The 25,829-nt window shown below is 37.6% G+C and overlaps 1 protein-coding gene and 1 pseudogene across 9 annotated transcripts in view; one reads left to right on the forward strand and one right to left on the reverse strand.

The window, feature by feature from the left end:
- Nucleotides 1-310: 310 nt before the first annotated feature.
- The window catches only part of RIF1 (replication timing regulatory factor 1), a 63,643-nt gene continuing 38,124 nt past the window's right edge, over nucleotides 311-25,829 (forward strand). For 3 of the 9 annotated variants that reach the window (XM_070579752.1, XM_070579760.1, XM_070579755.1), the window contains exons 1-14: nucleotides 311-500; nucleotides 883-996; nucleotides 1,740-1,818; nucleotides 10,059-10,155; nucleotides 11,356-11,483; nucleotides 11,577-11,671; nucleotides 12,553-12,742; nucleotides 14,972-15,064; nucleotides 19,466-19,604; nucleotides 21,830-21,981; nucleotides 24,028-24,145; nucleotides 24,801-24,974; nucleotides 25,201-25,311; nucleotides 25,741-25,803. In XM_070579752.1, coding sequence (XP_070435853.1) covers nucleotides 893-996; nucleotides 1,740-1,818; nucleotides 10,059-10,155; nucleotides 11,356-11,483; nucleotides 11,577-11,671; nucleotides 12,553-12,742; nucleotides 14,972-15,064; nucleotides 19,466-19,604; nucleotides 21,830-21,981; nucleotides 24,028-24,145; nucleotides 24,801-24,974; nucleotides 25,201-25,311; nucleotides 25,741-25,803 — 1,543 coding nt within the window. In that variant the 5' untranslated portion in view covers nucleotides 311-500; nucleotides 883-892. Of the gene's footprint in view, nucleotides 722-882; nucleotides 997-1,739; nucleotides 1,819-10,058; nucleotides 10,156-11,355; nucleotides 11,484-11,576; nucleotides 11,672-12,552; nucleotides 12,743-14,971; nucleotides 15,065-19,465; nucleotides 19,605-21,829; nucleotides 21,982-24,027; nucleotides 24,146-24,800; nucleotides 24,975-25,200; nucleotides 25,312-25,740; nucleotides 25,804-25,829 lie in introns of all 9 variants that reach the window. The other 6 variants (XM_070579756.1, XM_070579753.1, XM_070579754.1 and 3 more) reach the window with 6 other exon arrangements.
- LOC103561982 (ribosome biogenesis protein NSA2 homolog) lies at nucleotides 16,710-17,750 on the reverse strand (annotated as a pseudogene).

The following is a 25,829-nucleotide window of genomic DNA, read 5'->3' on the forward strand; positions in this document are numbered from 1 at the left end:
AGAGGGCTGGAAAATCTAGACCAATCTAGGCGCACCTCTTAGTCTTATTAAACGTCACAGTATGGTTATCCCCTCTTGCTAAACGACTTGTTGCTACTAATACTTCCACAAGCACTGAACTTGGAGTTTGAAAACTTAATCTGAAGACCCGCTAAATTTAGTCAGCTAAATTTGAGCGATTCACTCACATTGTGAATTTCAAGTCCCAGTCCCAAACACTCCCACTTGCAAGATGACCTGAGGGGCGGGGCGGGACAGCAGGCAGGGAAGGGAGGCGATCGATGACTTCGGCGCGCCGCCGCGGCCTGTTGGATTGGCTCGAGCCTCTCTCGCCAGGCCTGACCTACTCCCGCGCGCTCAGGGGCCCGCCCCCGCCGCCATCTTGGTCTAGGAGGGAGCGGGCCGCACGCGTGAGTAAACAGCCCCAGCCGGGCAAGTGGAGCTCGGGCCGTGTCCGGGTGCTGCGGCGCGGCGGCGGAGAGGACGCAGTCCTGATCGCCGTACGTGGGGGTCCAGATCCGGGTCACGGTGCTAGGCCGCGCGAACCGTCAGTCTGGTGCAGCCTCCGCCCCCTCGCGGCGAGATGCCTTGCTCCCCGGGCTTCTCCCGCCCCCCGGCGGTCTCCTCCCCCTGTTGAAAGCTGCCCGGGAAAGTGGTGGCGGGAGCGGGCCTGGCCGAGCGCGGCGTGGGCCTGGGTGCGTGTTGCGCGGCGCCGGTGGAGGTTAGGCTGTTGGGGGTGTGCGCAGGGAGCCTGGGGTGCGGACGCGGCGCGGCGGCGAGGCCGGGGCGGGCGCGCGGGCCCGGGGCCCGGACTCCCCTGGGCCCCCGCGGGCCTGTTTGCAGCGGTCACTGGATTTTCTCCTCTTCCGGTGCGTGCCGCAGGGTGGCCGACATGACGGCCCCGGGTCCGAGCCCCCTCGCGCCGCTGTTGGAGACTTTGGAAGACCCTTCTGCCTCTCATGGAGAGCAGACCGACGCGTACCTGACTCTGACCAGGTGAGGCCCGCGGGGGTGGCGGGGGGCGCGGCGCTCCGCTGGGCCTTGTGGAGAAGCTAGTCCGGGTGGGGCCCGAACGACGGGCTTGTGTATTGCACAATTCTGGCAGCTGTGAGGGCGTTGGGGTCGCTGGCCGGGAGCGGGGGGGTGGCGTGCTAAGTGACGTTCCCGGGTGCTGCTGCAGCGCCTGGGGTGTGTGTTTGGAATGACGACGCCCGCACGTGTTTCTTGCAAGGGAAGGATTTTTTAAAGTTTGGTTGCAAGTGGAGGAGAGGTTTTCACGAAAGCCGCCTATGTATTGGGATAAGTGGCAGCTCAGAATTGGTTTTTTAATAGAGAGCAGTAACGCGAGTTGTATTGCACCTGCTTCACACAGTTTTTTCCTCTGCAAACCGTATTTTTCGGAGTTATCTATAATTATTTGGAAATTGCTAGGAAAGGGTAACCACTGATACAAAACGATAAAGATTTAGTAAGTGTGTAACTAATAATAGGTTTACCTGTTCCCTCGTCACATAGTGAAACTATCGAAACGTGTACACCGTGGATGCGAAAGTTACTTTTTGCATCTATTTCAGATCTATATTGCATTATATACTTTATATATTTTTAAGCATTGTAAGTTCTAGGTCAATTTTAATTTGCCAGAGTTCTAACAAACTTTAAAGAGATTATTTCAGGGAGTGATTATAGTTTTTTTGTGTCTTCTATTTGCATAAACTTGTGGTTTTTCTCCTTTTAAGTCGCATGACTGGAGAAGATGGAAAAGAAGTCATTGTAGAAATCGAGAAAAAACTTCCTCAGCTATACAAAGTCTTAAAGGTATGTATCTCTGTTGTTTATTAAATAGTTTTTTACTTTGTGAAAAAAGTTTTACCAGCTAACTCATAAAAGCTTGGAATCTAAAATAACAGCAGGGTTATTATAGTACTGCTTGAGGATTTACAGTATATCAAGTACTCTCTTAATTATCTTGCTCGGTTCTCGCCCTTTATCCTGCGTGTCCCTGTGAGGTTACTCTTTAATCTTCCACTTTGCAAAAGAAATTGGTTTAACTTCCCTAAAGTTGCCTATGGCCACTTGAATCCAAAACCTGTGCTCTTAATTTAAAAGGAGTAATCAGAGATTATTTAATCTGTTCTTTCTCCTTTTGTAGTAATGTACTTCTAAGTAAATGATTCTATAATCTTGTCTTTGGTCTACTCTGTGGGTAATACTCATTTTTTTGTGTTTACTCACCCTCAGTTTTTGCCACTCTTGCCTGGTTAAAAAACTCATTATTATGGTTATCCTTTTTTGCTTGTTTATAGGGAGGTGGTGTAGTTTAACATCAAACTGAAGACCTATGTTCTTGTCATCACTTGAGAACACTGGCTTTGTGACTTCCCTTAACACCTTTTAATTTCCTTGTTTTTAGAATGAAGAGGTTGAACTAAATCTCCACAGTCCCTTGGAGTTCTTATTTTTATGACTATTTTGTGCTTTTAAACAAAAGTATTCTGTCAAGATGTTTGTTGTACATTTTAGTATGATTTATGGCTAAGTATTGAGGCATCGAGGTACTGCCTACCCTTAGGTGTTCCTGTTAGAGTCATCAATGTTTGTTCATGTAAGCAGGAACTGTATTGTGTAGTAGTTAAGACTTAGTATATTAAACGATATTAATGATATTTTGTATCCCATTTTTCTTTATGATCATGTTCCACATTCCAGCAGTATATATGATGTGATGAAGATACACCTCTTCATGTATTTGTATTTGAGAGCATATAGGATCAGGAACTCTACTGCATGCGTTTTGAGTCAAGTCACACTGTTTGTAAGGAGGGATTGTAACTAAAATGTCTGATGAGTAATTAGAAGCACATGGGAAGTTAATGATTGGACAATCAACAGAAACTTTCTGTGTGAATAATTAAGCACTCAAAGGACACTGGAATTCCTTCAGAACAGGAACCACACTAGGTGAAATATTTCAAGTTATTCTTTAGAATTCTGCTGGTATTGTGTCTAGGAACCCACAACATTCTTGAAGATAAGACACACCACTGTTAAGGAACACTTTCATGTAATAGCTATATTTAATAGAAGTTGATCACAGACCCATGCTAGCTATATTGCAGGAGGTATGGTAGCTCTCAAAGTCTTAAGTGTTTGACTTGTCTATTTTTGGTTGTCTGAACTGATTGCTGTAATATCGCTTATACCCCAAGGTTTGGGTTTTTGTGTTTTGTTTTATTAATTATAGAAGGAGTGTCCCAGGGAACTGTCTATTTATATATTTGACTGCTATTTACTAGTCTTGTGTTCAAAAGTAACAAATAGCCGAGGATTCCTTGGAATCTGATTCAGAAAAGTGGGGGGATTTGAAGTTAAATCACTTTGGAATACGAAGTGATACCAAGAAAGACACAGGATTGCAAGTAAATGTAGGGGTGGGGAATATAGCAAGACTACCTTTGACGTATTTGAGATTTTATAGCTTTTACATACATAATATGGGTTGGGCTTTGAATTTCAGATGAGCATGGATTCAAATTCTCCTATCTGTGAAGTAGAGTTTTTTTTAAAAAAAATTTGAGGAGCCAGCCCAGTGGCCAAGTGGTTAAGTTCGCATGCTCTGCTTTGACAGCTGAGGGTTCACAGGTTTAGATCCCAGGTGCAGAACTACACACTGCTCATCAAGCGGTGCTGTGGGAACATCCCACATACAAAATAGAGGAAGATTGGCAACAGATGTTAGCTCAAGGCCAATCTTCTTCACCAAAAAGCAAAAAAGTTTGAGATAATGTTTAAAGTTCCTGGCAATTTAGATACTCAGTAAATGTTACATTCCAACCCCTTCCCCTCTTTGTCTTAGAGGTGTCACTCTACTCTACAGCTAGGATGTTGGCTTTGCCTTTGAGTCTCTTGCTCACCCTCTGTGGAAGAGCTTTGCTCCTTCTTTTTTTTTTCTTTTGAGGAAAATTAGCCCTGAGCTAACATCTGCCAATCCTCCTCTTTTTGCTGAGGAAGACTGGCCCTGAGCTAACATCCGTGCCCATCTTCCTCTAGTTTATATGTGGGATGCCTACCACAGCATGACTTGCCAAGCGGTGCCATATCTGCACCCGGGATCTGAACTGGCGAACCCCAGGCTGCCGAAGTGGAACATGCGCACTTAACTGCTGTGCCACCAGGCTGGCCCCTCTTTTTTTTGAGGAAGATTAGCCCTGAGCTAACTCTGTCAATCCTCCTCTTTTTGCTGAGGCAAACTGGCCCTGAGCTAACATCTGTGCCCATCTTCCTCTACTTTGTATGTGGGACGCCTACCACGGCATGGCTGGCTAAACAGTGCCATGTCTGCACCTGGGATCTGAACTGGTGAACCCCGGGCTGCTGAAGTGGAACATGCGCACTTAACCGCTGCGCCACTGGGCTGGCCCTGAACCCTCTATTTTTAATTTCTTGAGAACTCTGCATGCTGTTTTTCCAAGGGGCTGCACCACTTTGTATTCCCACTACAAATGTATGAGGGTTCCCTTTTCTCCACATCCTCTCCAAGATTTGCTGTTTTTTGTTTTGTTGATTATTGGTGATTTTGTCTTGGTGATTCTAACTGGTGTAAGGTGATAACTCATTGCAGTTTTGATTTGCAGTTGCCTGATGTTGAACATCTTTTCATGTTACTGTTGGCCATCTGTATGTCTTTGGAAAAATGTGTGTTCATATCCTCTGCCCCTTTTTTGATCAGTTTGGTTGTTTTTTGGTTGTTGAGTTGTGTGAGTTCTTTATATATTTTGGAGCTTAACCCTTCGTCAGATATATGATTTGCAAATATTTTCTCCCAGTTGGTGGGTTGTCTTTTCATTTTCTTCCTGGTTTCCTTTGCCTTGCAGAAGCTCTTTAGTCTGATGAAGGCCCGCTTGTTTATTTTTTCTTTTGTTTCCCTTGTTCATGTAGATGTGGTGTTTGAAAAGATCCTTCTAAGACCGATGTCAAAGAGTGTACTGCCTATATTTTCTTAACTGGGTTTTATGGTTTCAGGTCTTCTTCAGGTCTTTCCATTTTGAGTTAATTTTTGTGTATGGCAAAAGATAATGGTCTACATTCATTCTTTGGCATGTGGCTGTCCAGTTTTCCCAAGATTATTTTTTGAAGAGACTTTCCTTTCTCCATTGTATGTTCTTGGCTCATTTGTCAAAGATTAGCTATCCTTAGATGTGTGGTTTTGTTTGTGGGCTTTCAGTTTTGTTACATTGATCTCTGTGTCTGTTTTTGTACCAGTACCGTGCTGTTTTGATTACTGTGGCTTTGTAAAATATTTTGAAGTCAGGGATTGTGATGCCTCTAGCTTTGTTCTTTTGTCTCAGGAGTGCTCTGGCTATTTGTGGTCTCTCATTGCCCCATTTGAATTTGAGGAATCTTTGTTCTCTTTCCATGAAGAATGTCATTGGGATTCTGATGGGCACTTCGTTAAATCTGTAGATTGCCTTGGGTAGTATGGACATTTGAACTATGTTTGTTCTTCAAATCCATGTGCATGAAATATCTTTCCGTTTCTTTGTGTGTTTTTCAGTTTCTTTCAATAATGTCTTACAGTTTTCAGTGTATAGGTCTTTCACCTCTTTGGGTTAAATTTATCCCTGGATATTTTATTCTTTTTGTTGCAATTGTAAATAGAATTGTCTTCTTGAGTTGTTTGTTAGTTTGTTATTAGAGTATAGAAATGCCACTGATTTATGTAGGTTGGTTTTGTACCCTGCAACGTTACTGTAGTTGTTGATTATTTCTGATAGCTTTTTGATGGATTCTTTAGGGTTTTCTCTATAAAATCATGTTGTCATCAAACAGTGAGCGTTTCACTTCTTTATTTCCTATTTGAATTCCTTTTATTTCTTTTTCTTGTGTAATTGCTGTGGCCAAAATCTCCAGTACAATATTGAGTAAGAGGGTGAGAGTGGGCACCCTTGTCTTGTTCCTGTTCTCAGAGAGATGTCATTCAGATTTTCCCCATTGAGTATGATGTTGACTGTAGGTTTGTCATGTATGGCCTTTATTATGTTGAGGTACTTCTATACCAATTTCCTTGAGAGTTTTTATCATAAATGAGTGTTGGATCCTGTCAAATGCTTTCTCTGCATCTATTAAGATGATCATGTGTTAATTCCTTATTTTGTTAATGTGGTGTGTCACACTGATTGATTTATGGATGTTGAACCATCCCTGCATCCCTGGTATAAATCCCACTTGATCGTGATGTATGATCTTTTTAATGTATTGCTGTGTTTGGCTTGCCAATATTTTCTTGAGTATTTTTACATGTATGTCCATCAGCGATATTAGCCTGTAATTTCCCTTCTTTGTGTTGTCTTTCTCTGGCTTTGGGATCAGGGTGATGTTGGCCTTATAAAATGTTTTAGGAAGTGTTTTGTCTTCTTCAAATTTTTGGAATAGTTTGAGAAGGGTAGGTATTAAATCTTTGATTGTTTGATAGAATTCTCCAGAGAAGCCATCTGGTCCTGGACTTTTATTTTGGGGAAGGTTTTTGATACTGTTTCAATCTCTTTACTTGTGATTGGTCTATCCAGATTCTCTGTTTCTTCTTGAGTCTGTTTTGGGGGGTTGTTTGAATCTAAGGATTTATCCATTTTTTTTCTAGGTATCCAATGTGTTGGCATATAATTTTTCATAGTATTTTCTTACAATCCTTTGTGTTTCTGTGGTATCCATTGTAACTTCTCTATTTTTCTTTCTTATTTTATTTATTTGAGCCTTCTCTCTTTTTCTTAGTGAGTCTGGCTAAGGGTTTGTCAATTTTCTTTATCTTCTCAAAGAACCAGCTCTTTGTTTCATTGATCCTTTCTACTGTTTTTTTGGTTTCAGTTCAATTTATTTCTGCTCTTATTTTTATTTACTTCCCTCCTGCTGACATTGGGCTTTGTTTGTTTTTCTAATACGTGTAGTTGAAGATTGCTTATTTGAGATTTTTCTTTTTAAGGTGGGCCTGTATTGCTATGAATTGCCCTATTAGGACTGCTTTTGCTGCATCTCCTTTGAGTCTGTATGTTGTATTTTCCTTTTCTTTTGTCTCCAGATATTTTTTGATTTCTCCTTTAATTTCTTCAAAGATCCATTGGTTGTTCAGTAGCATGTTGTTTAGTCTCCACATATTTGTCACTTTCCCAGCTTTTTTCATATAGTTGATTTCTAGTTTCAGAGCACTGTGGTTAGAAAAGATGCCTGATATGAGTCCAGTCTTAAATTTGTTCAGGCTTGCCTTGTTTCCCACCATATGATCTATCTTTGAGAATGTTCTGTGTGTGCAACTGAGAAGAATGTGTATTCTGCTGTTTTTGGATGGAGTATTCTCTGTATGTATATGTTAAATCCATTTGGTCTAGTTTTTCTCTTAAATCCACCATTTCCTATTGACTTTCTGTCTGGATGATCTATTCATTGATGTAAATCGGGTGTTAAGGTCCCCAACTATTATTGTGTTGTTGTTAATATCTCCTTTTAAGTTTGTTAATAGTTGCTTTATGTACTTTGGTACTCCTATGTTGGGTTCATAAATATTTATGTGTTATGTCTTTTTGGTGGAATGTCTCTTTTATCATTACATGCTGCTCCTCTTTGTCTCTCATTGCCTATTTTATCTTGAAGTCTGCTTTGATATAAGTATGGCAACACGTGCTTCCTTTTGTTTGCCATTAGCTTGGACTGTCATCTTCCATGCCTTCACTCTGAGCCTGTGTTTGTCTTTAGAGCTGAGATGTGTTTCCTGGAGGCAGCATAGTGTTGGGTCTTGTTTTTTAATCCATCCTATTCCTCTGTGTCTTTTGAGTGGAGAATTCAATCCATTTACATTTAGAGTGATTATTGATATATGAGGGCTTAATGCTGCCATTTTATTAGTTGTTTTCTGGTTTTTCTGTATTTCCATTGTTTTTCGTCCTGTGTATTTCAGGCTGCCAATTCAGTTTGGTAGTTCTCTATGATGGTTTTCTCACTTTACTCTTTATTTATCGTTTGTGTCTTTGTTTTGATTATTTGTTTAGTGGTTACCATGAGGTTTGTATAAAAGATCTCATAGGTGAGCTAGTCCATTTTTGATAGCCTCTTATGCCAATTCAGTTCCGTTCTTCCCCTTCTAAGTTGTTCTCGCAACTTATTCCATCTTGTGTTGTGAGTTTGTGGTTAAAATGATGAGATTGTATTTTGTTTTTGATGTTTTCCTTCCCTTTATCATTAATGTTATAATTGTGTTTGCTAACCTGTTCTGATAGAGAGCTGCAATTTGCTGATTTTGTCTGCCTCTTTATCTCCTTACTCAAGGCTTTGTAACCCCTTTCTTTTTTTCTTCAGGTATGATGGCTTTCTTGGTCATTTCCTGTAGGGGGGTCTTAGGAGTCTTGTGACTATGAACTCCCTCAGCTTTTGTTCATCTGGGAAAGTTTATTTCTCCATCATATCTGAAGAATATTTTTGCTGGATAGAGGAATATTGGCTGAAATCTTTTGTCTTTCAGAATTTTGAATATATTATTACGTTCTCTCCTAGCCTGTAAGATTTCTGCTGAGAAATCCACTGAAAGCCTGATAGGGGTTCGTTCCTTTGCAAGTTATTTTCTTCTGCCTTGCTGCCTTTAATATTTTTTCTTTTTTGCTGAGTTTTGCCAGTTTTACTATTATATACCTTGAAGAAGGTCTTTTTATATTGATATAATTATGAGTTATATTAGCTTTTTTTACTTGTATTTCCATCTCCTTCCCCAGGTTTGGGAAGTTCTCAGCTATTATTTCTTCCAAGAAGTTTCTCCTCCAGTCTTTCTCCCTTCACCCTCTGGAATGCCTATAATCTTTATGTTGCATTTCCTAATTGAGTCTGATATTTCTCAGAGAATTTTTTTTTTTTTAGTCTTGCTTCTCTCTTCTCCATATGAATCATTTCTATATTTCTGTCCTGCAAACTGCTAATTTTGTCTTCCGTAATATCAGCTCTGTTATTCAGGGACTCCAGATTTTTATCTCCACCATTCTGATTTTCATCTCCAACATTTCTGATTGGTTTTCCTTTATAGTTTCAGTCGCTTTTGTGAAGGATTCTCTGTTCATTAATTTTGTTCATCATTTCATTGAACTATCTTTATTTTCTTGTAACTCATTGGTTTTTTTTAATGATAACTTTTGAATACTCTGTCATTTAGACTGTAAATTTCTGTGCCTTCAGGGTTGATTTCTGGGTGCTTGTCATTTTCCTTCTGGTCTGGAGTATTAATATGTTTCTTCAGACTGTTTGATGGTGTGGATTTGTGCCTTTGCATAGGGATATATCTGGTTGCAGTTTCCACCTGCCACCATTCAGGGATGTCTGAAGCTGTGTATTCTGTGCCTGCCACGATCCCTGGCATCTGTGCCTGTCCTTAGAATCTGTGCTGACAGGACCTGTCTGCAATTGCTTGCTAGCTTGCTCACAGCTGTTGCTTTTCTAACATATACTTGGGTGCTCTGGCTGACCACCTGAACTGGAGTGCTGGGCAGGAGGAGGGGCACTTTGTTTCGTGTGCGCGATCCAGGGGGCATTTTTACTCTGCCCTCACTATCTGCTCTTCTGGGCTGCTGGCTTGGTAAAGACATCCATGCAGTAGCTTAGCCGCCTTTGTGGAGTTTATTCCTCTGGGCAGTGAGGGAATTTGGAGAGCAAAGGTGTGCCCTCGGAGAGATGCCCCTCCTGCCTCTTTTCTCAGAGCTGCGTGGTCCCATGCCCTGGGTTGCTGCTGTTGGGGTACAAGAGGAGATTGCCTTACCTCCTTCCACTTCCTCTCTGGAGTTTCAGCACCTCCACCTTCAGACGTATGGCTGCTTGGGTCTCTCAGATGTCTTTTCTGTTGTGTGAATGTTGTCTGTTGGTATATGAATGTCCTTTTCATTGTATCTTGTGGGGAGAGTGTAAGAGAAGAGCTCACTCCACCATGATGCTGACATCACTTCAGTCTGTAATTGATTTTAAACAATTTTTGCTCTCTGAAAATAGTTTTACAGTTGTTCTTGTTTGTGACAAATGTGATTTTGTTTTTATAGACTCACATTTCCAGTCAAAACTCAGAGCTCAGTAGTGCTGCTCTACAGGCCTTGGGGTTTTGCTTATATAATCCCAAAATTACCTCAGGATTATCAGGTAGGTAAATTTATTATGACTTAATGTTTTTACCATTTATAAGTATAAATAATTTGATATTGAAAGTACTGTTTATTCATTTCATAACTTGTACTTTAGGGTTTGCTTTTGAGAAAGAGAAATTGTTTAGATTATCATTGGAAGATTTGGTTTTCTTGACATAGTTCTAACTTTGATAACATAAAATTTGCTTTCACGGAAAATAAGCGTATTTAAAAATAATTGCTATAAAAACCACCTTTTCCTTTATAATACACAGCTGCTTTGGAAGTTAACAATTTAGATGGTCATTTATTTTATACAAGTGTATACACTGAGGAACATGACAGATTGAAAAGTTCTTTTATGTAATGGTAAATGGAATAATTTGGAACTAAAAGTGGTGATGAAAGCACAGGACCTGATTCTAAGTTTTCAGGTGATCTTAGTTGTTGCTCTGTAGTTAGTGGTTTGCCATGGTAAAGGAAGCCTAAGAGGTAATCTTTACAGAAGGGAAATCAGGAATAGGGAATAAGGACGTCAGAAAGTTGTTACCATCTTTTTTTCTGTGCAAAAAGTTTCTTCTCTTTCTTTTTATGTCTAAAAATTTTAGCAGTCTAAAGTAGGAGTTGGGCTGGCCCATGGCGCAGTGGTAAAGTTTACACGCTCCACTTCGGTGGCCTGGGGTTTGCTGGTTCCAATCCTGGACGTGGACCTATGCACCACTTATCAAGCCATGTTTTGGCAGGCGTCCCACATATAAAGTAGAGGAAGATGGGCACAGATGTTAGCTCAGGGCTAGTCTTCCTCAGGAAAAAAAGAGGAGGATTGGCAACAGATGTTAGCGCAGGGCTAATCTTCCTCAAAAAAGAAAAATTAAATAAAGGTAGCAGTTGTTCATTCTGGAACAAATATGTAGGATTCATAACATCATGCCAAAAATGGTCTTGTGTGTGTTCAAACCTACTAATGAGACCTATAGAATATTTCAGTTGCACAAAATGTCTGATTTGGAGTCTACTCTGTTTTCTCTGAATATACCTTCCCATCTGACCTGAATTTTGTATTTTGAGAAGAAGTTTCATGTCAACATTGGTTCTCTTGTCCTCTCTGGTTGTGAATTTAATTTGTTGACAGGGAAGAGTACGGTATTTTTCTTTGTTTAATCTGAGATTTTAAAGGATGTAAACTTCCACACAATTAAATCTGCTTATTTTTCAGAGAAAAATATTCAAGAACTGCTTTCAAAATTGAATGATATTGTTAAGAGTTCAGACAAAAATGTACGTACTAGGGCACTTTGGGTGATTTCCAAGCAGACGTTTCCTACTGAAGTTGTTGGCAAAGTAGTAAGTATAATTTTTGTATGTGTCTTCTTAACTCGATGCCAGTTAAAAAATTCAGGCTTATTTTATTTGTGTTTATTTGCTTATATCTTTTAGGTATCCAATATAATTGATTCGTTAGAAATAGTATTTAATAGAGGAGATGTGCATTCTGCTGTTGTTGATTATGAAGCATTAAATGTCATCATAAGGTATGAGTCTGGGTGCTGTGCAAATTAGAATAGTTTCAGTAAAGTTAGAATTTACTTCTGAGAGTGGACTTTTGTGACATGAGTTTGAGTTAGATGTTGAAAGAAGGAAATGTCTTTTAAACTAAAAGTCTCAAGAAAAAAGGTAACAGGAAGAAGGAAGTAGTTGTGCATAAGTTACTAGATTTCTTGGTTTATTTTTGCTGAGACAGTCTTAAAAATAAAGTCTTAGTTATGCTGCTGCTGCTAATATGGTTCTGGTTTTAAAAATTATTTCTGTTAAAGCTTTTGCAAGAGTTTAAGGAATAATATAGATTCCTAAGTGGGCTGTAGGGGATGTATAGGGTGAGGGCATTAACATTGTCTAGCAGCAGATAGGAGAACAGGAAAATCCCCATGTTTTTCCTACCTATCCCTGCTCTTCATAACAGACGTACTAACAGCACAAACTCTTTGTTGATATGCTTTGTCTTACCTTGTTTTTCTTTCTTTTAAAGTTTTCTTTAGTTGTTGAGCTATTTGTTTAACTACTTAGTGTTCTGATGCCCTAAGTGATGCTCACATTATATCATAGTTTTCTGGCTGTCCTCTCCTGTGAGAACATTGAATTTAATTGTATAAAAATAATTAGTACTAAAATTTTTTTAACCTGAAGACAAAATGATGTGTTCTCCTTCTTTAAGAAATTTATAAAAATAACACAGAAAACTCCAAATTAGCAAGTAAAAATTAGACTGGTTTTTTTGTCTGTATATACATACATGTATGCATTCTAAAAGAAATGGGCTATAGTATGTATATTTCTGTGTTCTATTTATTTTCCTGTTAGTTTAACCCTAAAAGGTAAGGTCAAGCTAATTTATTCATTGATTTCTCTGTTATAGGCTAATTGAACAAGCCCCAGTTCAAATGGGAGAAGAGTCAATTAGGTGGGCAAAACTGGTTATACCTTTAGTGGTTCATTCAGCCCAAAAGGTACATTTGCGGGGAGCAACTGCTCTAGAGATGGGAATGCCTTTGTTGCTTCAGAAACAACAAGAAATAGCATCTATCACAGAGCAGCTTATGACTACCGTAAGTATTACTTTAGGTAAGGATTTTTGGATGCTGCCTTGTTGCACTATGGTATATGAAGTTCCTCTTTGAATTAAAACATAAAGAATTGCTTAAGTTAGTGTAGACACACTGCTCCTACATTACATAAGGAAAGGAGCTGTCTGTCTGGATTGCAGTGTTTCTCTGATCCCAGCATTTTGCCCCATTCCCCATAAATGGATGGTGATTGAAAAGGGATTGAATTTTTGGAAAATGGAGACCATTAACTGATTCAGTGCTATTTGGGTTGTTAGAGTGTAATCCCAGTAGATATTAATTTAATGCATGTAAGTCCATCTAGTGTGTACAATTTCCTAAAGCTGTTACAGTAGACCCCTGTTATTCATGGTTTCACCTTCCGCAGTTTCAGTTATCTGTGGTGAACTTCAGTCCAAAAATATTAAATGGAAAATTTTGGAAATAAACAGTTCATAAGTTTTAAATTGCATGTTGTTCTGAGAGTGTGATGAAATCTCATGCTCTCCTGTCTGGGACATAAATCATCCCTTTGTCCAGGGGATCCACACTGTTTACGCTACCTGTATGTTAGTCACTTAGTAGTCATTTTGGTTTTATCAACTGTTGTGGTATTGTGATGCTTGTGTTCAAGTAACAGTTACGTTACTTAATAATGGTCCCAAAGCACGAGAGTAGTGATGCTGGCATTTTGGATATGCCAGAGAAGCTCTGAAAATGTTTCCTTTAACTTGAAAAGGGGAAACTTCTTGACTTAATTATTGAAAGAAAAAAATTGCATGCTGAGGTTGCTAAGATCTGTGGTAGCTTTTATTACAGTATGTTGTCATAATTGTCCTATTTTATTATTAGTTATTGTTAATTTCTTACTGTGCCTAATTTATAAGTTAAACTTTATTATAGGTATGCATGTATAGGGAAAAAACAGCATATATAGAGTTTGGTACTATGTGTCATTTCAGGCATCCACTGGGGTTCTTGGAATTTATCGTCTGCATGTAAGGGTGGACTATACTTGCCCCAGGTTTTAGGTTTTTCAACCTTTGTTCTTGTGACAAATATTTATTGAGCACCTGTTATATGCTGGGCATTGTTTTAGGCACTATGAAGATAGCTGTGAACAAAAGGAACTTGTTGTGAAGCTTTTTTTCTATTGGGAGAGATAAAATATATAGTATGGTAAGAGAAGAGCATTTTGGAGAACAGCATTATGAACAGCAGGGACTGGATGAGAGTGCCATTGGACAGGAAGGCTGAGGTGGTCAGGGAAGGAAAAAGAATAGGATATTTGAACAGTGATTTGAAGATGATACAGGTGTTCACTCTTTTGATAAAGTGGAGTAAGCAGTTCAACAGAGCAAATGGCCATGCTTTGATGGTGGTTTTCAGCAACTAGGCAGAGGCAGTATGATAGCAGAGTGAATGAGGGTGAGAGGAGTAGGAGATGATGGCAGGGAAACAGCTAAATCACATAGGACCTTGGGGGCCGTTGTAAGGCATTTGGTTTTCACTCTGGGTTATACTGAAAGCCATGTTTGAAGGTTTCAAGTGTAGGAGTGATGATATGTACTGGCTTGGGTTTTAGAGGGCTCACTTTGCCTATGTTGAGAATAGACTCTAGAAGGGAGCTCAGTAGAAGCAGGGAAACTAGTTAGGACATACTGTAGTAATCCAGGCAGTGAAGGAGCCTTCCAGATTCTAAAACCTGGGGTTTTGTTTATTTTTTCAAATTCAAGAGGCGGCATGGTAATGTTGGGGTCTAAAAAAGTAACTCCAACGTCTGTATGTGAGTTTTTTTTATTCTCATCAGTTTATTAAGTTTTTAAGCGCATATATAAAACTCTTTATCAGTTTAAACTAAAATTTTCTCAGATGTCTATTATTCCTGAAGCTCTTGATATATTTTTAAAGTTTTTAGAGTAAGAAGTTCAAACATCATCATTTGAACTCACATTAATGATATACATGCTGAAGTTTTTAGGGGAAAGTGTATATTGTAGGGAAAAAAAAGCTGTATTGATGGATGGAAGGATGGCCGGGTATGTGATAAGACAAACATAATGAAATTTTAATGGTATTTACATTGGACATTTACTGTAAAACTCCTTCAGCTTTCTATATGCATGAAAGTCTTCCTAAAAAAAATTGGGAAAAGTTATTTGGCTGACAAACTTGCATTTTTTTTCCCTTTCCAAGAGCCTTTGTGGTAAATATTTTTGCTTTTGTTTGCAGAAATTACTTTCAGAACTCCAAAAGCTATTTATGAGTAAAAATGAGACTTACGTGTTAAAATTATGGCCTTTGTTTGTCAAACTTCTTGGGAAGGTAAGTCCACAGTTAATGAAGAGTTAATTTCTACCTACCAGGCCTTTTCATTTCTTTAACTTTCCATAGTACGGTCGATCCTCGTTCGTCTTATGTGCCACATATGCAGATTTGCCTGCTCACTAAAGTGTATTTGTAAACCCGACATCGTTAGTTGTGCTGCTTTTGCAATTGCAGACTTGAAGAGTGGCAAAAAATTTGAGTTTCCCAGTGTGTGCATGTTCCCAGCTGAGGTTGAGCAAAGTTATGCTCTGCCTTTTTGTTTCACTTCTCAATGTCTGTTAAACAAATGTCCTTCTCATGATTCATTTAGTGCCACATTTTTTACTTTTTGTGCTTTTACTTGGTGATTTCATTTTTAAATGTCCCCCAGCTGTAGTGCTGAAGTGCCATCTATGGTTCCAAAGCACTGAAAGGCTGTGACGTGCCTTAGGGAGAAAATGTGTATTTTAGAAAAGCTTTGTTCAGGTGTAAGCTACACTTCTCTTGCCTGTGAGTTCCATGTTAGTGAATCAGTGATAGAAATTAAATCAGGTGTCATTAAACAGAAATAAACATAAAAGAAGGTTACGTATTGATTGGTTGACTAGAATGTGACCAGAGACTCCCAGGAACCTAACCTTGCATTTTTCCCTAGGAGTGATAGCTCAGTATTCACTAAGACAATGTTCAAGGCAACTCTTTAGAATATAACTATAGTGAATAATGAGAATTGATTGTGTATTCTGTCTTTAAGCCAGATTTTTTTTTGAGGGGAGGGAATGTGTTTTTTGTTATTGTGGTAAACAAATGTAAAGAAGCATCCCAATGTACAGTTCAGTGATATTAAATACATTCACAAGTTGTGTAAACAACACCACTGTCTATACCCAAAACTTTTTCATCGTCCCCAGCAGGAACTCTATACATACTAAGCAATGACTCCCTCTGCCCGTGTACCTCCAGCTGCTGGTAACCTCTGTTTTACTTCCTGTCTCTGTGAATTTGCTAATTCTAGGTACCCTATATAGGTGGAATCATACACTGTTTCCCTTCTGCGAATGGTTTATGTCACTAAGCATAATTTTTTCAAGGTCTACCCATGTTTAGCATGTATTCAGATTTCATTGTGTGTATATACCTCACTTTGTTTATCCATTTTTTTACGGACATTTTGCCTATTCTCCCCTCCTGGCTGTTGTGAATAATGCTGCCACAAACATTGATGTGCAAATACTCTGTTAGATTCTCTGCTTTTAGTTCTTTTGGATATACACATAAGAGGGGAATTGCTGCGTCATCCAGTAGTAGTTCTATGTTCAACTTTTTGAGAAACCTCCAAACTTTTCCATAGTGGCTGCACCGTTTTACATTCCTGCTAGTAATGTACTAGAGTTCCAGTTTGTCCACATCCCTACCAAAACATATTTCCCTTTATTTGATAATAGCCATTCCAGGAAATGTGTTGGGTTTTTTTCTTTCTTTCTTTCTTTTTGTAAAATTGGGCCATTTTAATGTTTTGTACAATATAATAAATAGTTTTCTTGATGATTGTGGACATGTAAGACTGTTGGGTAGTGTTCAGAAACATCACAATAATGGTAGTTTTTCGTAACTGGTGTGTAGTCTTCAATAATCATAAGGAGTTACTTGTATGAGACTGTTGTCAAGCCAATAAGACTACATTTATGCATCCGTCATTTTCATGATTGTTAGTAACCTAGGCATATTGCCCCCGAATAACCTTGTCTCCTTTCACAAGGCCTCACTTGCTCACATTCACCTCAATGACCATATCTTTGGTAGTAATACCCAAAAGTTGTATATAGTGGAGACAAAAGATTTTTCTTTACACCGTGTATTTACAGGCAAAAGGTGACTTTGATTTCAGAATATATTACATGGGCCGCCTTGAAACATAAGCCCATTGGCCTAATGAATCTTTCATATTTAGGTGGTTTTCACAAAAAGCCATTTCCAACAGAGCAGGCTTTAGTAACCAACCTCTTTGATGCTTTGTTCTTTCTCTTTTCCTGTTCAAATAACTTTTAAGATTTGTTTCTCCCTGAGCGTGAACCTTGGGTAGAAGGTCTTTCCTTATTCCTGCTTTTTCTTTTTGTTTTTGTTTAACCATATTTGAAAGTATTTTAGCTCCAGACTGTCCCTCTGTGTCCAGCAGATAGATAGGTACTGTTCCTGTGGAGTCTTTTCATCATTCTTTTGTTTGGTATTTCTCTTTTCATGCATCTTGGTAGTATTTTTCTTTTCTTTTTTTTCCCCTAAGATTGGCACCTGAGCTAACAACTGTTGCCAGTCTTTTTTTTTCTGCTTTACCTTCCCAACCCCCCCGTACATAGTTGTATATCTTAGTTGCAGGTCCTTCTAGTTGTGGGATGTGGGACGCCGCCTCAACGTGGCCTGATGAGCGGTGCCATGTCCGCGCCCAGGTTGCGAACCCTGGGGCGCCGCAGCGGAGCTCGCGAACTTAACCACTCGGCCACGGAGCCAGCCCCTCATTTAGTATTTTTCATTTGTGTTTTCTCAGCATGGCTCTGTTTATGATAGAGCTTAGCCTTCAGACCAGTCATGTGTGTCTGTCTTTGAACATTCATGAGCCTCTTGATGCTCCTTCTTTCTCTTTTTCTCATAATAATCCAAGTAATATCCATAGCATATATGATGTAAAATTATATTCATTTTCTGGCATGACGATGGCTGCACAGCTGCAAAGAAGCCCTAAATTTTTGGATCTCTGAGACCAGGAGCAGACTCCATGCAACCAACAACAGGAAAGCCTTTGCCCATTTTTGAATTGGGTTGTTTGTTGTTGTTGAGTTGTAGGAGTTCTTTATCTGTTCTGGATATAATTCCTTATCAGATACATGATTTGCAAATTTTTTTCCCATTCTGTAGGTTGTCTTTTTGCTTCCTTGATAGTATCCTTTGATGCACAAAACTTTTTAATTTTGACAAAGTCCAGTGTAAATTAGGTAAATAGATAACTATTTTCTCTTTTATTGCCTGTGCTTTTGGTGTCATATACATTAAGTTGTTGCCAAATCCAATATCATGAATCTTTTTTCCCTGTGTTTTCTTCTAGGATTTTTTGTAGTTTTAGTTCATAAGTTTTGATCTTTGATCCATTTTGAGTTTATTTTTGTATATGCTATAAGGCTAGGATCCATCTTCATTCTTTTGTACGTGGATATGTAATTTTGCCAGCATTATTTGTTGAGTACTGTTCTTTCCTTATTGAATGGTGTTGGTACCCTTGTCCAAAATCGATTGACAGTATATACGAGGGTTTATTTTTGGGATCTCTGTTGGTCTGTATGGTTGTCCTTATGCCATTACCATATATTTTAATTACTGAAGTTTTGTCGTAAGTTTGGAAGTCAAGGAAGTATGAGTCTTCCAACTTTATACTTTTTCAAAATTGTTTTGACTGTTTGGGGCTCATTGCAATTCCATAATGAATTTGAGGATCAGCTTTTCTTTTTCTGTGAAAAGGTCGTTGGAATTAGAGAGAGATTGTGTTGAATCTGTAGATTCCTTTGGGTAGTATTGACATTTTAATACTATTAAATCTTCCTATCCATGAAGGATGGCTTTCCATTTAAGTCTTTTAAAATTTCTTTTAGCAATACTTTATATAGGTTTTAGTGTACAAGTCTTTGACCACCTTGATTAGATTTATTCCTAAGTATTTAATTTTAGGTGCTATTGTAAATGGAATTGCTTTTCTAATTTACTTTTCAGATTATTCCTTGCTGTTGTGTAGAAACACACCTGATTTTCATGCATTGATCTTGTACTCTGCACCTGCTGAATTTATTTCATTGGCTCTATTAGCTTTCTGGCAGATTCTTTGTGATTTTCTAAGCTGGGTGTTTTTGGTTATTGTTTACATTCTGTTCTGATTATATGTGGTTTATAGCCACTTAGGACTGTTAATGTTTTATCTTTTTATAGAGTTTTTTCTTGAGATACATTGTGTACTTGTCATTTATTCATTTTTCCCTTATTTTTCCTGCTTATGTCAGTGTATTTGAAAAGACTGTTTTTTGTTAGTTTCAGGGTTCAACATTTCTCATTTTTTTCTTTAATATTTATTCTCTGTTTCCATAGGGATATCTGTTCTTTGTTTTTTAGTATTGGTAAAATTTGGGATTTATCTTACTTTCCTCATTTTCTCCAATGTTTTGATGTTTCTCTAATGTGTTATGCATTACCTGCTTCATAGAGCTTTATATTTTTTTATCTTGAATTTTGAACGTGCATACAGAATTCAGTACTTTTTAAAATTTAAATTCCTAAGACTTTATATAGCTAACACTGAGTGAATTAGCTAAATGAATGATAATGATACCTATATATTGTTTCAGGCAGGTAAATAACTTGTTAATGATTTTTCCTTTTTAGACCTTGCATCGAAGTGGGAGTTTCATTAATTCTCTGTTACAGCTGGAAGAACTAGGATTTCGTAGTGGCGCACCCATGATTAAAAAAATAGCTTTTATTGCCTGGAAGAGTTTAATAGATAATTTTGCTTTAAACCCAGGTAAGTAATATTTTAAAATTTCAATTTTCTATGACTTTTACTTAAGCAAGATGAAAAACCCAAAGCTTATCTGATTTTTTTGACTTTATATTGAAACTTAACCTTTTATTTTCTTATTTTAAGAGAATAAATTTGTAGCTAAAAATAGAATTCAAAGGCTGAACATTATTGAAAATCACAGATATAAAATTTATTTTAAGCTATTTGAAAAACTGAACAAAGTGACAACTACTATTTGTGGCTTTCTTAGTATGTTCCAGTGCTTAGTTGAGCACTTTATGTACCTCTCATTTGATCATCACAGTGGACCTAAGATGCTAAGTATTATTGGTTTAGAGAGATCAAATAATTTAGCAGTCACATAGCCAGTAGATGATAGGAAACAATTGTGATTGCTGTGGAATAAAAGCATCATTGAGAGATGAACTTTTTCCTTTCAGGACCTTTAAAACAGTATCTAATAGTGGGTTTAACGTTAATAGATAGAACTGATACCTTTTGATTTACTTTAATCTTATCATCTTCTTGTCCAGTGGAGGTGTTTGAGATATATACAAGAAAGAGTACACTGCCCCAAAGTGAGTCAGTATTGGTACCTACTAAACTGGGTAGTTAATCTTAGGTGTAATTAATACTGTATATTTGCAAGATCTGGTAAGTAATGCTGATTGCATCTTATATTTTCTGTTGCCAAATACCATTAATAATCTCTTTTCTTCCCCCTTTTAGTGTGTTTTGTAAAGTGATTATTTACATTAAGTATAATTACTTTTATTGAAAATATTGGTAGAAGTGCATTGCCAGGCACAGATTTTAATTGGAAATATCACCTTTTTTTGTTGTTTATGAAATGGCAAAGTGAGGTAATGTTCAGGACTAGATATGTTGGAATTATGTATGGTTGAATGTTAAGGCATAAAGTAGGAGTGGCTTAAAGAAAATAAATAAAATGCTATCTCATTTGAAATAAGTCCAGAGCTAGAGAGTCTGGTATGACTGGTATTATGGATCCAGGAAGTCATTAAGGAATCAGACAGCTGGTCTTTGTTCTCTCATCTTCAGTATGCCTTACCTGTAGACTACAGAAAGGAGGGAAGGCAGAGAGCAGAAATGAACTTCTTCCCAGCTGAGCCAGCTATCTGTAAAGTGCATTTCAGAAATTCCATGTACACTTCCCCTTAAATCTCCTTGGGTACAGTGGCTAAATGGGAGAATAGATAAGTCAAAAATTGGGCATCCATCGCTGTACTGAGTGAAAGCAGTTCTTGTAACCAAAAGAGGAGGATTATTGCATGGCAATTGGCAATCTCTGCCATAGGGATATTATTGTGAAGCTCCTCTCACAAGTAGAGTGGAGTTCAAAAAGGATTAGAAGGTTTGTTCCCACAGTGGTAGTCTGACTTTATTTTCTTCTTATGGAAATGTTAATTGAACGCCTAACGGCAGAATAGTTGTAAGGAACATTGATGAATGCCGTCCTGCCAAATGCCTGGCTTGACAGATGTTTCAGAATCCTTTTTAAGTCTTTTTAATAAGTTACTTGAGCACAGACTGTCTTATTTTATGTATCTTCAGTCACACTCACATAGACACACTTCTGGTATAAATATTTTGTTTAAAGAATTGGATTTAATTTTTATGCTGAATTGTAACATTCTGGTTATTGATGTAGAGTAAGACCTGTAGACTTGAATCTAAAAGAATCTGTTTAGATTTCCAAAATTTAATTAGTAGCACCAGTACTTATAATGTTTGATAAAATAAATTACTAGTAAATTTTTAAAGTGACAACTTTTTTGACAATGTAAAAATCTGCCTCTATTTTTTATCTGTAATGAGGGTAATGCAACTACTGTCAGCTTGGACAGAGTTTCTTAATGTTTTGTTGGCATCTGAGGCTGGACAGTTGGTTGTGGAGGACTGCCTGTGTATTGTAGGAAGTTCAACAGCGTCCCTGAATGCAACCCACTAGATTCCAATAGCATTCTCTCATACCCTTGCCTTTCAGTTGTGACAACCAAAAATATTGTAGACATTGCCAAATGTCCCTGGAGTTGATCAAAGTGAAAATTTTGGCTGGAACAGGAACAGCTGGTGATTAAAAACAATTTTTTAAAATCTGTTTTCTTGCTATTGTAAAAGGAGACTATTGCATACTCATTTTTAAAATTAATCTTTAGCTCTTAAATGATTTTACCTGGGTGCTTATTTTATTTTCTTTTAAGAAATACTATGTAGTGCAAAAAGACTGAAGTTGCTAATGCAGCCTTTGAGTTCCATCCATGTGAGAACAGAAAGTCTAGCGCTAACAAAACTAGAAGTCTGGTGGTATTTATTGATGAGACTTGGACCTCATCTTCCTGCTAATTTTGAACAGGTAACGTTAAAAGCGTTGACTCTAATACTGTATGTGTCTTTTTATTAGTGTAGTCTTAAATTCTTACCAATCTAATGTTTCGGTGTTGTTTTTTGCTATGTCTTAGCAGACCACAGTGTATAAAAGATCTTTTTGTTTTCCCTGACAGAGAACTTGAGTTCATTTCCCTCAAGTGTGACACGGAGCTGCTAAAGCTTGTTCAATCAGTGTACTCTCAAATATCTGTTCTTATAATTGAATGTAGAATCACCATTACTGATACAGGAATCAGGTGCAACACTGGGTAGATATAAAGTTGGATTAATTCTTATTTTTTGTATGTTCTTTTCTAGCCTGCATAGTGATAACCAGTCATTTTATTCCCATCATAGCTTTTCAGTTATTGTTACAAATGAGTTTACAAATTCCTTTAAATTTCTATATCCTTCCTGGCATTTCACTGTAAGACTCAATCTTACTCATACCTCTTTGTCTTTGCAATTAATCCATCCTTGGTTTCTGAATTTTTTTACAGTTAAGTAAAAAAAGATAGCTCTGGTAACTTTTATCTTTTTTTTTTTTTTTAAGGTATGCTTTTTGTTGTTGTTAAGGAAGATTGGCCCTGAGCTAACATCTGTTGCCAGTCTTCCTCTTTTTTTCTTTTCTTCCCCAAAGCCCCAGTACATAGTTGTAGGTCTTTCTAGTTCTTCTGTGTGGGATGCCACATCAGCATGGCTTGACAAGCGGTGCTAGGTCCATGCCCAGGATCAGAACTGGCGAACCCCAGGCTAGTGAAGTGGAGCGTGTGAACTTAAGCACTATGCCACCAGGCCGGCTCCGCATTTATCTTTTTCATTTCTTTATTGCTTATCTTGGATTTTGGAGTATAGTCATGCATCACTTAACACTAGGAATCAGTTCTGGGAAATGCATCGTTAGGCAGTTTCATTGTTGTGCAAACATTGTACAGTGTACTTATAACACAAACATAGATGATATAGTCTACTATACACCTAATCTGTATGGTACTAATCTTATGGAACCACTGTCATATATGTGGTCTGTCGTTGACCAAAACATCGTTATATGGCACCTGACTGTATATTTTACTTTTGGATCTGTAGTCCTTGTCTTCTAGTCTGTATAAATAACTGCATTGCAGTGAGTGTTCTTGTAAAGGAGGACTTATAATAAATATACTTGAATATTTTAGCAAGTTCTTTTTAAAGTTTTAGTTAATATTTTAAGGCTTTTAAACTTGATAGAACATGACTAAGTGAAAGTGGTCATTGATAGTAATATGTAATTTGGATCATAATTTTTCTAGATTCTACCATTATAAGGTCCTAGTAGGCTAATCTTACCCAGTTGTCCCACACATTCATTAGTGTAATTTATTCATTGGATAGATTTGACTGATACTGGATTAATCTTAGAAATGAGCTTGAAGTTGTCTTAGTTCCTATTTTCTTAGGGTGTGTTTTTAAAAAGTTTAAAACAGGCCAGCCTGGCGGCGTAGTGGTTAAGTTCACATGCTGCAACTTAAGTGGCCTGGGGTTCACAGATTTGGACCCTGGGTGCAGACCTAGCACTGCTCTGTCAAGCCATGCTGTGGCAGCATCCTGCAGAAAATAGAGGAAGATTGGCATAGATGTTAGTGACGGTCTTCCTCAAGCAAAAAGAGGAAGATTCGCAATAGATGTTAGCTGAGGGCCACTCTTCCTCAAAAAAAAAATTTCTTTTAAAGTTAAAACAAGTCTGTCTACCAACAGCATTCGAACTCAGGTAGATGTTATTTGCAAAATTGTTTGTGTATAATTTTCTGTCTGGGATTTAGAACTGAAATTTATAGATAGTATACATTTAGGGCAAATACAGTTGTAATAAAAATTTCATTTTTCCAAATTTCAGTTTTTAGCCTGTGCATCGAAGTAGCCAATAAAATTCAACATATCAAAAGAATTTAGACTGCTTCTTAAAGAAATTTAACTGTATTATGCAAGACTTGAAGAAAATATGGCACTTGTGCAGTTTACAGATCGTTGCCCTTGTTTTTAACCTCGATAGGTTTGTGTTCCTCTGATTCAAAGCACAGTCAGTATCGACTCCAGCGCTGCACCTCAAGGCGGTTCATCTCGTGCAGCGCCTTCTCCAGGTGTAAACCCTGGGACTCCTGTGCACAAGGGTAAGAGGTGGACATACTTGGTTTTGTTTTTTTTCTTTTTCTAAAAAGGCTTTGAGTGAAGGTTTTGCTCAGTGTTATTCACATAAAATAAAGCACTTCATAATTTTGGCCCCCTTATCACAAAATCCATCATATATTCTTGATGATTTTTTTCCTGTGTCTGTTAGGTTTACTGCTATAATTACATTGTTGGAAAAGATCAACTTTTTTCCACTGCGTTATGTGAGATACATTACAGACTGTTGTATTTGTTTCAGAACCAGAATCCTAGGGCTTTTATTAAAAAGAACAGACCTTAACAGATCTAAGAAATGTGGCTTAGTATGTATACCATTGAAAGAAAGTTATTTGCTATTTATTATTTTATGTTAGCTATTCTGAGTCAAATTTTCTATTTAAGGCTCCGGAATGTCTGCAGATTAATATTTCCAGGTATGGAATGATACCTGAGAATTGTCTTTGTTTACATGATGTGTGACACTAATCTGGGTCTTAACCAAGTAAGATTAGGAACTCTTGTGGACCTTAAACAGAAACTCTCAACTTTTATTTGAGACACAAACTATTTACTTTTAAAGGTATATTTTGTAGAAATGAATGAAATATATTCATTGGGATAGCTAATTTAAGCTTAAATAACTTTTCTTTTTTTAAGGTGCCTCGGCATATGGATCTCCTGTAACTCCCCGGATGAACTTGAATTCCAATTTTGGTGGAATGGCCACAATCCCCTCTATTCAACTTTTGGGACTTGAAATGTTGCTTCATTTTTTGTTGGGTCCAGAAGTCTTGAATTTTGCTAAGCAAAACAAACTTGTATTGAGCTTAGGTATTTAATTGTTTTTCAGATAATTTCAATTATTAAAACAGTTCAGAACACAGTGCCTTGGGATGAGGAGAGGTGTTATTTTCCCCCAGCCAAAATATTTTTTAATTATGTATAAAATAAGTATAAATCTTTTTAATAGAAAACATCGGACTGCCCAAAATTTTATATTGAGAAATTTATTTCGTAAAGCTTTAGTTTTGCATAAGTCTCTTTTCTTTTCTTTTAGAACCACTCGAACATCCGTTAATCAGCAGCTCTTCTTTTTTTTCCAAGCATGCAAATACACTTATCACTGCTGTTCATGATAGCTTTGTTGCAGTTGGAAAAGATGCTTCTGGTAAGTATTTGAGAGATTTTTTATTTGTTTAAACCTGTGATTAAAAAGAAATAAGAAGCAAATATTTATATCATGCCACCTATTGGTCAGATTGTGCTTCAAGCACTTTACATGTAATTCATTTAATCCTCACAGTAACCTTTTGTGTTTAGTCCGTTTTGCAGGTGAGGAAGTTTCATTGTACAGAGGCATAAATAACTTGTGCAAAGTCAGATAATAAGTGATTCAAACCTGTGCTCTGTGGCTCCAGCATCTACACCTAAACTCCTGTGTTCTAAAACCTATCAATTAATGAAGAGAAGAAATTTCAAAAATTAAATAGTTTGCTATTTAAGTATTGCTCAGATTTTTTTTTAGTACAGAGATGAAAGGGAGAGTGTTTTATGGTCATCTTCTTCATTCTAAAGTTCTTTTTATTTTGTTTGACAGATGCAGTTGTCAATGCTATTTGGAAGGAACTAATTAGCTTGGTGAAGTCAGTTATTGAATCAGGTAAGCACTATAACACTGATCAAATG

Source organism: Equus przewalskii, chromosome 17 (genome assembly GCF_037783145.1).
Source record: "Equus przewalskii isolate Varuska chromosome 17, EquPr2, whole genome shotgun sequence".
NCBI lineage: Eukaryota > Metazoa > Chordata > Mammalia > Perissodactyla > Equidae > Equus > Equus przewalskii.